General features: G+C 35.8%; 1 protein-coding gene across 1 annotated transcript in view; it reads left to right on the top strand.

The window, feature by feature from the left end:
* TTN (titin) overlaps window positions 1-14,328 on the top strand; it is a 257,627-nt gene that overhangs the window by 94,059 nt on the left and 149,240 nt on the right. The window contains exons 108-129 of the mRNA XM_019471879.1: window positions 116-370; window positions 1,027-1,119; window positions 1,715-1,792; window positions 2,463-2,531; window positions 3,148-3,231; window positions 3,475-3,537; window positions 3,798-3,872; window positions 4,227-4,307; window positions 4,858-4,935; window positions 5,604-5,681; window positions 5,898-5,975; window positions 6,170-6,253; window positions 6,570-6,668; window positions 8,020-8,097; window positions 8,978-9,052; window positions 9,218-9,292; window positions 9,531-9,614; window positions 9,872-9,934; window positions 10,247-10,324; window positions 10,547-10,624; window positions 11,522-11,605; window positions 11,982-12,062. Of these exons, the coding sequence (XP_019327424.1) occupies window positions 116-370; window positions 1,027-1,119; window positions 1,715-1,792; window positions 2,463-2,531; window positions 3,148-3,231; window positions 3,475-3,537; window positions 3,798-3,872; window positions 4,227-4,307; window positions 4,858-4,935; window positions 5,604-5,681; window positions 5,898-5,975; window positions 6,170-6,253; window positions 6,570-6,668; window positions 8,020-8,097; window positions 8,978-9,052; window positions 9,218-9,292; window positions 9,531-9,614; window positions 9,872-9,934; window positions 10,247-10,324; window positions 10,547-10,624; window positions 11,522-11,605; window positions 11,982-12,062 (1,911 nt within the window). The remainder of the gene's footprint in view (window positions 1-115; window positions 371-1,026; window positions 1,120-1,714; window positions 1,793-2,462; window positions 2,532-3,147; window positions 3,232-3,474; window positions 3,538-3,797; window positions 3,873-4,226; window positions 4,308-4,857; window positions 4,936-5,603; window positions 5,682-5,897; window positions 5,976-6,169; window positions 6,254-6,569; window positions 6,669-8,019; window positions 8,098-8,977; window positions 9,053-9,217; window positions 9,293-9,530; window positions 9,615-9,871; window positions 9,935-10,246; window positions 10,325-10,546; window positions 10,625-11,521; window positions 11,606-11,981; window positions 12,063-14,328) is intronic.

Below are 14,328 nucleotides of genomic sequence, written 5' to 3'. Positions count from 1 at the left end.
CACTTCTTTAAACCGTCTGTGAAGGTGAAATCATTTCATTAATGGTGAACATCCAATACACCTTGCAAATTCCAGGCTATGATATGAATAATCTATTTAATTATTTTTTTTCAAGTTCCTGAGGTACTGCCAGAGAAGCCCAAAGAAATAAAAATAACATCCATGGCAAGGAGAGAAGAGATACATGAAGAAAAGAAGGAAATATATGAAGAGCCCAAAGAAATTTATGAAGAATGGGAAGAAGATTATGGAGAAGACCATGACTATTATGTCAAGGAAGAAGGCTATGATGAAGGGGAAGAGGAATGGGAAGAAGCTTATGAGAAAAGAGAAGTGACTTATGAAGAAAAACGAGTCATTCATGAAGAAGGTATTTTAACTATCATACCATTTTATTTCTTCTCTTTTCTCGTATTTATTATTAAGGTCCAAAAATTTTGAGCCAGGCAGCATTTTTCGGATTTTTTTTTTTGTTACAATAACTTGAACTTTGATATGCTGCCAAGTTTTAACTGGCACTTGACGACAAGACAAGGACTCTAGTATGGCGAGGTATAGATGCAGATAGAAATTGATATACTATAATGTGGTTGCCAATGGACTTTGCAGATTGGGACATCTTTAAAACCTAATACGAGTTAGTAGTCTGTAAGGATATGTGTCAATTTTAGTTGTTTTGGATATTTCTTCTACCATTTTCATGTATTCTAGATAAACTTGATTTAGGTTAAATGTTTCACACATTAATTGCTTGATGTTAATAGCTGTGTTTTGCAATTCCTTGCATGCTTTAACTGTCTTGGGTAGTAGTAACCTGTATGCCTCTAGGAACAGAATTTGGCTCTGATGAGAAACCATCAAACTTGGAAATAAGCAGAAAATTTTACTGCAACAATTGGATCTCCAAAACTCTGTGTGTGTTTTTCAACTTCATAAACTTACAATGGTATAACTAATAACTTTTCTGTGTATCAAGCTTTTAGACAATGCATTTTTCATCAGTAAGCGATGTTATTATTTTTAAAGTGGTTGAAGTTCCTAAGAAGCCTGTGCCTGAGCGAAAACCACCAGCGATTACAGCTGAAAAGAAGGAAAAGAAAGAAGTAACAGTTCGTAAAGGTATGACTTTCCTGCAAAACTAACAGGAACGTGCAGATTAAGATCTCTCATGCACCTCCTTCAAGCTGAACTATGGTGGTTATTCACATTTCCTTGAAAAAGAGAAAATTCTCTTCATGTTGGACAGTGACATGAGCAAGGCTCATGGCAACCCTTCCTCTTCTCCCACCTCATATTTTCGAGGAGAGAGAGAATAGTGGCAATGGTGGTTGAAGCAAACCAAGAATTGCTGGCAAAATCAAACTGAGCTTCAGTTATCTTTCCTTCTCACTGTGTATTAGCCTTGGGAATGGGTAATGTTTTTGAACCAGTGAACGCTGCACTTCTGAGAAGTAACCTCCATTTAGATCACTGTGTATCTCTCAGGGGAGGGTGGGCCTGATCACCTGTTTCACAAGTGTTACCACCACTGTTCACCACCAGAGAATAATGCGCTGAACAGCGCACAGGATGCGCAAGTTTTATTACATCCTAAACAAGAAAATAGCCAGTTCTACCTGGTTTGTGTCCAGAAAATAATTTGCAAGATGATTTAAACAATAAATATATCTTAATATATAAATATATGATGATATAAATATATCATCACTTACAGTTGTCAAGAAACCTGTTGATGAAAAAGTGGAGATAGCCACTCAGAAGGTTGCAGAAGAAAAGGTCAAACGGGCTGAGGGTAACTACTGTTTAATTACCTTAATGTCATCTTTACATGAAAGTAGTTGCTGTTGTTACTTAGCTGATCTGCATATGCTGTGTCTTCATTTAACATGGGTCTGATCAATTTCTCAGTCTTTCAAACATCTAATAAAAGCTTCTGCTGAATTTTATAAAGGGAAGATGAAAAGCTTTTTAGGGGAAAATACTAAATGCAGATGCTAACTACCAATGCTTTAAGAAAGGAAGTGAGTGTAAAATTGCACTGGGTGAAACGGTAAGTTTCACTCTAAGCTGAAGATGTGAAATCCCCATCTTCCTCAGATTTCCATCTTGACCTGTCTACCAGAATGTCTTGGTTAATTGTTCAGTTCTGAAATAAAGATGCATCCTTACTGTCTTGCGAACCACCTCCTCTTGTATAGCATTTCCCATTCTGCAGCAGGAGTCTGTTGGCTGCAATTCAATATATATCAGGATATGACCTGAGTTAGCCAGCCCCTTTAGAAGATACCAAGAAAAAGAAGCAAACACATTCCTTCTGTTGCTTTGCGTGGTTCCAAGGAGCCTGACTTAGCTACTGAGTTAGATTATATTTGTTTTTTCAACATCATTGCTAGATAGCTGTAGACTTACTTTGATCTCTTTGCTAAATATATGACTGAGTAACAAAATTTTAATGCCAACAGTTACCAAGAAAGTTCCACCACCAAAACCTACACCAGTGATCATTGAGGAAAAAGTTATGAAAAAGGAAGGTACAGATCAGCATCTTTCAATTACAGTTTACATTTTTTCCAGCATCTTGTGTGTTCTTGTGTTTCTTGTGAATATGTGGGCCTGTGTGTATGTACCTGGATCTATTGTACTAGTCATGCTGTGACTACTCTCAGTGTTTAAATAGTATGTGTACCATGCTTTATCTTTCATAAAGTCTGTTTTTAACTGGTTTGTGGCTAGCCTTTTGATTCTTGTTTAAACATTCTACAGGATATTGCAGTGTGATTTAGCTTTTTCTTCATCTATTCTGCCTGCTGGTCTATGCTTACATAATAATGGCCCAGTGCCCCAAAATTTCTTTGAAGAACCGCCTTTGGAATTCTTCTGATATACTATTTCCAAAAGCCTGTGCATGCATTTATTTTAAATTTTTGGGTCAAAAGTGTCTGTGTCTTTAGTCTTTAACAGATACTAAATATTATACTTGTATGCTTGTTTTGTGTTCAGTATTTTAGAATATGAATACTGACTGTCTAAATATGTCTAAGACTTAAATGTGCAAAACAGATATAGATTTTATAAGAACTCACATGCTGACTACCCCTAATGTGGATCTAGAATATAAAATACTAAAACAAAATCCTGTCTTTAAAGTACCGACAGTAGAAACATGGACTGTTTCAGAAGAAAAGATGTCGGTTTCTGTCCACAGAGAAGAAGAGTATTCATATGTCACAGGTATGTACAAAACCAAAAATCTGTGCACCCAAATCAAAACAATCTTTCAATCCTAGTAGATCTTCTTTTAATCTATTTTTATGTATGGTAAATTACATATTTAGACACATCATATATTTGTCTTTCAATATGCATTGCTTCCTTTTGTTCATTGTGTTATGTAGCCTCAGTGTTCTTTAGATTAATAGATGTCAATATTTCAACTCTTTTATCTTAACATTGTTTAAATGCTTTTCTTTGAAGAGCCAACAGAGCATGCGAAAACAGTTGAAGAAAGATTCTTTGAAGCTGTTTACCCAACTGAAGGTAGATTGATTAAGAATGAGAGGCTAATCAATATTTAAGATTTTTAAAACAATTTGAATCTGTAGTTAATCAAAACTCATTGTGAGATTTGCACATGCTGTTGGTTTGCTGGATGAAAGTTTTTTACATATTAACATATGTGTTTCAGTGACCTTTGTGTACTGGACACGTATCGTATCTTCTTAAAAGATTTTCAGATTTACTACAAACATTGATATTTCCTATCTCCAAATTTAATATCTTTAAAATTCCTATTGTAGCACATAAGGAAGTCGAAGAGGAGGAGGAGGAAGAAGAAGTCATTTCTACAGAACTAGAGATCCCTCACGTTGAAGGTGAATAAAATCTTTGTATCATCATGCGCTCCATTTTTCTGAACTTTCACATTATCTGCCTGTACTACTGTTTACCAAAGGATAGCATATCAGAACTGAGATCTTTCCATCTCTCTATGGCTCTACTCTCAAAAGGTCAAGCCCTACTGCATTTCTAAATCTAATTCTTCTTCATCACTGCTTTAAATAATTCTTTGAATAACTTTTTTGAGATGAGCATATTGTAGCTGTTTGATAAAACAGCATTTTTTTTGACATATAGTGTTTGCTTATCCAGTATGATGAAAGTAGCCTACTGTGGTTCACCAAATATTTTTACTGTCTCCTAAGTGTTCATCACCTATCTCTTTAAAGTGCCTGAGATACCAAAGAGGCGTGTTCCAGAAGAAAGAAAGCCTGTTCCTGTCCCTAAAAAAGAAGCTCCACCAGCTAAAGGTATTTCTACTGCCCTAGTAAAAAACAAACACACACACACACCCCCCAAACTGTCTTTCATTATATAATTTTTCATGTTTTCTTGAATATATTTATGAATTTACTCTCTATGTGGCTTTGGTTTTGCATTATCTCCATGTGCATTATTTGATTTTGCATTATCTCCATACTTTCACTTTTTCATTTGTGCTATAACTTAGCTTACAGCTTGCATTTGTCTCAGCTTTGGCCCTTCTCTTTCCTAACAATCTTGTGCTTGTTGTTTGTATTTAGGTTGTGTGGCTTTTGCAGACAAGGGTAGGGTGTTTTTACTTTCAATAGAGTTCCATGAAAGGTGATAGTGCAGAAATGTTAACATTGGAATTTTATACTGTATCATAGTATCTTTCCCATATAGTCCACTGTATGTCCAAAAGGTTGTACATTGTATTGTGTTGCAGTGCTCAGCTCCTAGTCCAGACAGTATGTTCTGTAAAGCAATCTTGGATTACTGAAATCTGGATAAGTGGTCCAAAAACTAAAGCTCTCACTTTGACAATGTTTTCCAAAGTGCCTGAAGTCCCTAAGAAATCTGTTCCAGAAAAGAAAGTTGCTGTTGCTAAAAAGGAGGTGGCTCCCCCAGCAAAAGGTACAGCATCTTTTGAATGTGGGCTTTAACCAGTCCTGTACTATTGTGCTGTTTTCCCAACTACTATTCACTTCTCAATATAAGCATGTGATAAATATGTTATGTTGTATGTCTATTCTCATCTAAGACAAACTCAAAAGCCTTAGAAAGATTACTTAAACAAATTTTAATACCTTTAAAGTTCCTGAAGTGCCTAAAAAACCTGTGCCTGAAGAAAAAGTACACATTCCTGTTCCCAAAGAAGAACCTCCACATGCTAAAGGTATACTTAGTGATGGAGTTTACATGTACCTGTTGAATATCTTTTTAATATTTTTTTGTTGTTGTTAGCCTGTACATAAACATGTTTGTGTTAGAAATTGATTTTTTATGTATAGTTCTCTGTGCATATTTATCAGTTTTTAAGGCCACGTAACATACCTGAGCAGCTCTTTCTTCAGTTGAGAAATCAGTCTTAAAGTACTTGATAGGCTTCCAGAGACTGGTTTGATTTTTATTTTTTTTTCAAATATATGTTGCTCTTGTCTCATACCTTTCTGTGTTAAGTGTATAAATGTGTTATGTGGTGTGTCTTGATATTCTTATAAATGGATTAATGAAATTCTATAATACTCCAATAAATCTTTGAGATATAGAATTCAGTTATCTTACATTTTATCTTTTTTAAGTGCCAGAGGTGACTAAGAGAGCTCCCCCAGAGAAAAAAATTGCTGTTCCAAAAAGAGAGGAAGCTCTACCACCTAAAGGTACACTTAAATAAATAACATTCTTATCTAGTTATCTTAAGCATCTTGGTTATGTCCAATTTTGATTTTGATTTTTAAGTGAATCTGGTTTTAGTTGTACTTCAGTTACATTAGCTAGGTATCTTTTGTGTCAGTTTTGTGGATAACTGATAGATGCAGTCTTAAAACACCTGTAATTTTAGTTACTTAATATTATTATAATTCATATCTCTGAAGTGCCAGAAGTACCTAAGAAACCAGCTCCAGAAGAAAAAATACCACATGTTCCTAAAGTAGAAGTTCCACCTGCAAAAGGTACCATATTGTTCACTGTAATATCATTTATTGTAGTCTTTAGAACATTGCATTTTTCTCAGCTTGCTCAGCTGTTGTGTTTTGTAAGCAAAATATGTCCATGTGTAAACTTTTTGAATGACACATTTCTGTTACGTGATGCTTTTGCCAGTTTTGCACTTTATAGGTCCTAAAACTAAATACTTCTTTTTAAGTGCCTGCAGTTCCTAAGAAACCTATCCCTACAGAAAAATTATCTCCTGCTGTTCCTAAAAAAGTTGAGGCTCCTCCAGCTAAAGGTATGCTTTCCAGTAGAATGAGAGAATATGCTGTTTCTCAGCTTCTGTTTATATGTTCTGTATTGTTATCTGTCATTGATTTGTGCTTCCCCTGTGAATTCTGCTGTTCTGGTTTAGTCACAATGAATCATTACAGTATGTTGTAGGTGTTGTGCAATACTTATAAAAATGCTATTTCTAAATATTGAATCTCTTTTATGTGTTATGTGCTCACTACCCTTAAGCAATTCTTTGGAAACTTAGATTTAGCATTTTGCAACATTGCTTTCACAATGGAATTAGAAAAGCATACATTTAATATTATTATCTTTCAAAGTGCCTGAAGTGCAGAAGAAAGCCACTTTTGAAGAAAGAGTACTTATTACAGAAGAAAGAATATCTGTTGCCATTCCAGAGGAAATCCCACCACCTGAAGGTACACTATAAACAGACAATAGTGAGAAACTTGTGCTTTGTCTACAAGTCTGTTGTTCTAAGACCAAGATCAAAATACACAAAAATTTTGTGTTAGTTATCTTGTGTGAGCTTTGTGTTGAACATTTTACAGTCTTGCAGGCAGTTAAGAGCCTCCTGAGTGCCATTTACCATTTCAGTCTTGAATGCCAGGATCCCACCCCATTGACATGAATGGAAACTCTACCACTGAATACAATGATCTTCAGATCAGGCTCTCATGAAATCATAGTAAGAAGTATGGATGTATAGCATTTAGATTAGACTCTGCTAATCAGGACTGTAACCATCCATTTGTCATACTCCCTACAAAGCTCTCTGTAGCCCTGCAGATCATAGAATCATAGAATCATAGAATAGTTTGGATTGGAAGGGACCTCTAAAGGTCATCTAGTCCAACCCCCCTGCCGTGGGCAGGGACATCTTCAGCTAGATCAGGTTGCTCAGAGCCCCGTCCAACCTGACCTTGAATGTTCCCAGGGATGGGGCATCCACCACCTTGATAACAATACTATTTCTCTCTGCAGTGTTAGCTTCTCACCAGCTCTTTTAGTTCACATTCTCATACCCAAGGAAGGTTGATATCAGTTGTTTTAAGTTAACGTAATTCCGCAATATATCTCATTCAAGATAGCTGAAATCAACATTTTGACCATTTTTATATCCCATTAATAACTAGCCAGTCAAGACAATTTACGTATTATATTAAAAAGCATAAATGAGTTTTTAAAAGCAGAAATGGAAGTTATATATTTAAAATATGGACGTGCAAATATATATACATATGGATACGTGCAGTGTTATTTTCTGTTTGTCTCCTGCAAATTAACCTTTTAGCCCAGAACAAGTTGATGTTTTCCCTGATACAGTCACATTTGTAGACGTGCACATGCCAGATGTTCCTTTCAATTCTTTACCTACCCTTCTCAACTTCTTCCTGTCCTTCTTACTTTTATGTAGCTGGATCAAGGAGCAACCTCTAACTCTTTGACTGTTGTTGTCCGTGTCCCCCCCCCCCTTCAGCTATTGTGATGAGGATGTCTGGGGAGCTGAGGCATTCTGGTGGACTGACAGTTGACCGATGAAGGATATTTGAGAGATACAACAGCACACAATAGGGTACATGGGGCATGGACAAAACACATTATTTAGAGCAAATCATACAGATGTGTGTGCGCAGCACTTTCTGTATTGTATGCATATCTGTCATTGTCATATAGAACTTGTTAGAATTGGTCTTCATCTTCTCCATCCATCGATCCCTTCTTCCCTCCCTCCCCCAAAAATACTAAAACTAGTAATTTTCTTTAAAGAACCAACAGTTGAAGAATGGGCTGGAGAAGAAATGGAGGAAGTGTCTATTTCCATTCAGAGAGAAGAGATTTCTGAAGGTACGACCATGATTCAGGAATACTAGGCAAAAGCAAAAAGTAATTTTTGTTTTGTACCAAAAATAGTGCAGATTAATATCTCCTCTATTCATAAAGAAAAATTTACTACTATATAAATATGTTTCATATCTTATCAAATTTAATGCTAACAATGTCTACAATTTCTATTACTTTTTGAAAAGTGTGGTTGTTAATCCTGTTTTGATACAGTGAAAATATTGAGGTATCTCTTGGATGTTGAGAATTATCAGCCCTTCTTTTTTTAAAAAAAAAAGTTCTCTGTTGGAAGTTCCTCTTCCACCAGGTTGCCTGAATGAAGTAAAGGTCCTTCAGAATATCATGGTGCACTCTGGTTCCTCAGATCATTTCATCATAAAATGACTAAATTGTTTCCACCTGTAAGTTTATTGGTGGTAACATAAAGTTGTGAAGGATGGTAACATACACTGATTGACTCAATTTCCATTACAAGTGGTACTGTAGAAAGTATTTTCAAGGGATGGCTTATGTCAAGGAATTTTCTCGGTATTTGGGAGAGAGGCTTTCTCCAAGTGAACAAATTCCCACATTAGTGAACTAGTGGACAGAGGAATGGAAAGTGCTGATCTAGTACTTTGAATGCTGAACATATTCAAATTCCACAGAAATACAAGATGAGAGCTCAATCTCAGTTCCATTTAAGTTGCTCGGAGTTTTTCCATTGGCTTCAGAGGGAGCAGGATGGTTTGAATGTAGATTTTGTAATACCAGAGGTGTCTCTTAGTAAAGCACACTGCTTATTCTTGTCTTACAAATATTTTGTTGCTTACCAGGGCCATAAAGACAGTAATAGATGTCAAATACTTAAACTCAAGTATTTTTTTATTTTACTCTTTTTAAGTGACTGAAGAAGAGTCTTACTACATAGAGGAGAGGGTAACTGTTCCTCAAAGAGTGGAAGCCCCACCCACTAAAGGTATACGTTATTTTCATTACAAAATATTGGTTGTTTCGTCATTCTGAGTGTTATGTTGTCACTATATGTTTATCTCCATTTGTGGTTTTTTGTATTAAGGAAATGTGTGCATGTTATAGTGATACTACTCCTCTTTGTAAGACCATGTATTGTAATCTTTTTAAGTGCCTGAGAAGCATAGGAGAGTTGTCCCTGAACCAAAAGTTCCAGCTGCCCCTAAGGAAGCTCCAGGAGTTAAAGGTATAAACCGCTTCCTCATCTGGGTGATGTATCTTCAAGGGGATCATGTGTTACTGTCTTGTTTGTACATGTTGATGTGGGTAGTGTCTGCTTCCAGTGATGAATGGTTGTCTCATATTCCTTCTTGTACTATGAAAAGTATTGTTTGTGTTAACTCAGTAAAACACACTTTGATGTAGTAGACAATTACAAATATTACACCTTAATATTCTTTCTCATCTTACCCATTTTTCTAAAGTTCCTGAAGTTCATAAGAAAGCAGTTCCTAAAGAGAAAGTACCTGTCCCTGTGCCTAAAAAAATGGAGGCTACACCGGCAAGAGGTATATCAGTGGTTTGTTCCTGTTGCAAAAAACGCTTTTTTTGCTGCATTCAGTCTTTAACATATATGCATGTTGATAAAAAATATATCTCATATATCAAATTTCTTCAGCATTAAACATGTAGTTATGTCCATTTTTCTACAATGTGGCCTGTGACCTGTGTCGTCTTGATGAGATTTATGTATTATTTTGTCTTTTATCTTATGCCTGTTGGTGAAATCAGTCAAATTTTCTAAAGTTGCACAATCTTTTTTAAGAACCTACAGAAGAACGGGTGCCCACTCTTGAGATAGAAGTTGAAGAACCTCCACCAACCAAAGGTAAACAAACTGAGAATATTATTGTGGAGATTTTTTTGTTTGGCCTTGCAGTATTTGTGTTTAGGCATTTTACTTAAATAAATTTTTGTTTGTTAGTATCTGTAACCTCTGTCTGGATCTCCTCTTTCTTTTGACTATTTATTAATCTTTGCACTATGGCTGTAAAGTAAACTCTTCTGCAGTGTCTCATTATTGTTACTGAAGTTTACTTAGCATTTTCTTTTTAAAAAAATCAGATTAAGTAGGAAAAACTTACATATGTCTGCATTTCAAATATTGCAATTAAATATTCTTACACTTATTATTTTTAAGTGACTGAATTGCACAGGAAAATTATCACAGAAGAAAAAGTTGCAGTTGCTAAAAAAGAGGAGGCTCCACCAAAAAGAGGTATATAATTTTTCAGAGCTACACAAGAGAAGTCTTGTTTCAGAATACTGATTTGTATTTATGTCTAATTGTCTAACACAAGCTGTAATGTTCAATGTTTGCTGTCTTTTTTTTAATTTGACTTGAAGAAATGTCAAGTGTCTGCAAATGTGTTTTGTCATCTGATTATGTTCATAAACTGTAAAATTCTTTTAAAATAAACTTTTTTTTAAAAAATGCCAGCAGTGCCCAAGAAGCCTGTGCCAGAAGAGAAAGTACCTGTTCCAATTTCACGGAAAGTGGCAGCTCCACCAGCTAAAGGTATACAAGTCCTTTTGAAAGTAGAGAAGGCTTCTAAATGCCAGATGTCCGTGTGCGTCATACTCACCGTCTGCCTGATTAATCAAATCCCAGTCTCTCCTGACTTGATTATAAATGAAAAGGCCCTTTGTCTTCTCCCCTGCAAAAGAATGCAGAAGGTGACAGGGAACAGTCACACACCTGCATTCCTTGCATTTTCTAGCTACTGTTTAATTTCATCGATCACTCTGGCTGCTTAAGAGCTTTGGAAAGATGAGTGAAGACATTTACTCAATGAAGAAGTTAAATTAATACAAACACATTTATAAAAAAACTATCAATATTTTATAACATTGTCAATATTCAGTGAAGGGTTTCAAACTTACAAATATGTCCTCTGTTTCTGTGATTTTCTTGTGTTTGAAAAGTGATTTTGTTATGTATCCTGTATGTGTGGTGTTCTGTGGTTTAATTACATTTCTGAAGAGCCTAGAGGCAAATTATTTACATCTTACTTTCATCTCAGTCATCCCATCTTACTTCATGATGTGTGAACATGCTGTTTGCTTTTTCATGTGTTTTGGTCTATATATCTATTATTCAATATTATATGTATTATTTTAGTAGATATTATTTTAATATTTAATTATATTTCTGCTCTTACTAAAATTTTTTCAAAATACTTAATGCATATCTAGCTACTATGCATTAAAGCTTCAGCTGGTCATTTTCTCCGTTAATTTAAATGTCTTTATGTTTGTATGTCTGGTGTGATTGTTGTGTTTATTATAAGTATCTTCGCTATGTAAATATGTACTATTCCCCCATAATTGTTTGTCCATAGTTCTTTCGTATGGACTTCAGAAAGTGTGTGATTTCTTTTAGAATTTGGTATTCTTACAATTACTATCTTTAAAGTGCCAGAAGCACCAAAGAAAATTGCCAGAGAAGAAAGAGCATCCATTGTGGTTCCAAAAAGAAAAGTGTCTCCACCACCAGAAGGTACTCCTGCCCATGGATTAATCTACAAACAGACTGTCCATAAGGACAGAGCTTCAAGCCTGCTGGTCTGGCACCTTTCTTGAAGTTCTAATGTTAGAATCATAGAATCATTTAGGTTGGAAAACACCCTTAAGGTCATCGAGTCCAACCATAAACCTAACACTACCAAGTCCACCACTATGTTCCACCATAGTCCCAAGGGAACCTTAACAGAGTCTTTGAGAAACAATAGAGACATATTTTTCCAAATTGCTCTGGGAGTGGGAGATGTCAGGAAATAATAACTAGTTTTCTAAGAAACCCCAAATGGGATATTTATTATTGTACATGATATTGTACCAGAGAAAAATATTAACACTAGACTCTGTCTTTGAAGTACCAACAGAAGAAGAACACTGGGCTATGTCAGAGGAAGTATCCATTTCTCTTCACACAGAAAAGGAGATTTCATACACAGGTATGAATGGACTAAAAAAATTCTATGTCCAAGTTTACATCGTCATCTACTTAAAAAAAAAAAAAAAAAAAAAAAAAGACGACAAAACACAATTTCATGTCCTGTGCAGATCACCAGTTTATCCTGAAAGTGAAGCTTGTAGAATACCACAGGACAGTATTCCATGCTCACAAAAGGCTTAAATCTTTCCTCCTGGCTTACTGCTGTTGTCATAGTGGAAGCCCAACCATTTCACTAGGTGCTCCTTTGCAAATCTTGCCACCTGTCTGACCTTTGAGGGGAAACAGGGCAGCCTTTTCCTTCATTTTATATTAACATGCTTTCCTCTTCTGAAAAGAAAGCCTGTCCTTTCCTGTTCTGTGACAGCAATTCCTCACTTAAATCTGAAGGTCAAAGAAAAACCCTTTACCTTTGCTGTTGCCTGCCTGGCTGAGACACTTACCACAATCCCATATATTGGACCTGCCAGCTCAAGGGCTTTGAACAAAGTCCACAGCTTTGAAACAAAATACATTGCTCTATCACTTTTGGAGGCAATCTATTGATTTGTGAAAAATAAGCCACAAGATGCCTCATACTTAGTACTTTCAGATCTGCTGTTGTTGATAAACAACATTATCATATTCATATCATGTAAGATTAATACAATCACATCAGTGTGAAGTTAAATAATCTATTTAGTCTCCCTATTGGAGAATGATGGGAGGACAGGCAGATCATGAGTACTAAGAGGAGGATGGAAGAGGATCTTTGACTGGCTTTCTGTAAGGCAGGGGTAATATGCCAGCTGGTCTGGAAAAAAAAAGGGTCAAAGCAGAAGGACATTAAATGCAACAGTTCTCCCATGGCATACCAAATAGAGGTGTTGTAGCTAGGACAAAAGAATCCAAAGGAACCTGAGCTTCCTGGCAAGGGCATTCATGAACAATGTAGTTTTTGTTATCAAATCAAGCAAAGTTACCAGTTCCAACCAATTTTAGTTTAAGATTTCAAACGCAGATGTGGCTGGCACTTACAATTAAATACCAAGCAGGGCTCTGCCAGAAAATATTTAAAGAGCTGGTCAGTCTTCACATTGCCCCAAAAATAACACCCACTTAGCAAGCATCAAGACTTGTGGCAGCCACTCATCTATGCTCACTGTAGCTTGTCATGAAGAAAGCATGTAGAAATTCTCAAATCTGTCACTGACAGAATGGATTCCATCTCTTAAGAAGATCAAAAAAGATCTCCAATCTGTTAAGAAAATGCCTAAATTATTCTATAACTTGGCAAGTCTAGTAGTCTCCCAGATGTTAAAATGCTAGGGTAATTTTCTGTGCAGTTTCCAGTTATATTGGTCAAAAATTTCTCAAGACACCTGTCTCAGAAGACAAGAATCATGCACTGCTGTTCTGAAAAACATAATGTGCTGCTTAAACATAATGCACATTCTTTCCTGAATAAATCTTAAAAACTGAACATATTCACACCTTAATCTTTTGGAAATTTTCCTGCTTTTATAGGGAATGGCTCCTTGCCATGCCTGAACAAACAAGCCACTTTGTAAAGCAATCGACAGAAAAGGAAAAATACCTTCTTCATGGAGCAATTAAGTCTTTTGCCTTTAATTAGACCAGAGCTCTTATCCATTGTCAGTCACTCACAAAGGTTTTCTCTATGTGGTCTCTCATCTTCATGTAGAGCTTCCTATGCAAATCTTTCGTTACCAGTGATTGAGGACTCTTGATCTAATACTGAGGTCGTGCAAAGTGTCACTGTTGTGGAGAGGAGCTGCCACAGAGGACAGTGGGATTTAGTGATTTTGTAATTGGTTGAATTTGAATTTTGAGTTCTGCCCATGAGCAAGCTTAACTTCACTGCTGGCAGCAGTGGATGAAGCAGGAATCATAACCGTTGCTTATATTGGGATCTTGAAATGTTTGTTGTTACTTAATTGAATGGCAGCCTAATGGCTTCCACAATTACATGTCCAGTGTCAATAAGCACACTTGTCTTTTACATATCAGCCATGTATCTGTAAGATATCTTTTTGTGTTTCTTGCCAAGAATATTTTTGCTTTTAAACAACACTTTTAAAAATTCTTAAATATAAATGTACTGTATCTTTTAAGTGCCTGATGTACCAGAGAGGGCTGTCATTGAAGAAAGAGTACCAATTTATCCTCCTAAAAAGTGTCAATAAGCACACTTGTCTTTTACATATCAGCCATGTATCTGTAAGATATCTTTTTGTGTTTCTTGCCAAGAATATTTTTGCTTTTAA

The sequence above is a fragment of the Aptenodytes forsteri genome, unplaced genomic scaffold (assembly GCF_000699145.1).
Source record: "Aptenodytes forsteri isolate BGI_AS27 unplaced genomic scaffold, ASM69914v1 Scaffold257, whole genome shotgun sequence".
NCBI classification, from domain to species: Eukaryota; Metazoa; Chordata; class Aves; order Sphenisciformes; family Spheniscidae; genus Aptenodytes; species Aptenodytes forsteri.
The sequence above is the reverse complement of the archived record's forward strand: the minus strand, read 5'-3'. Positions and strand labels throughout refer to the sequence as shown.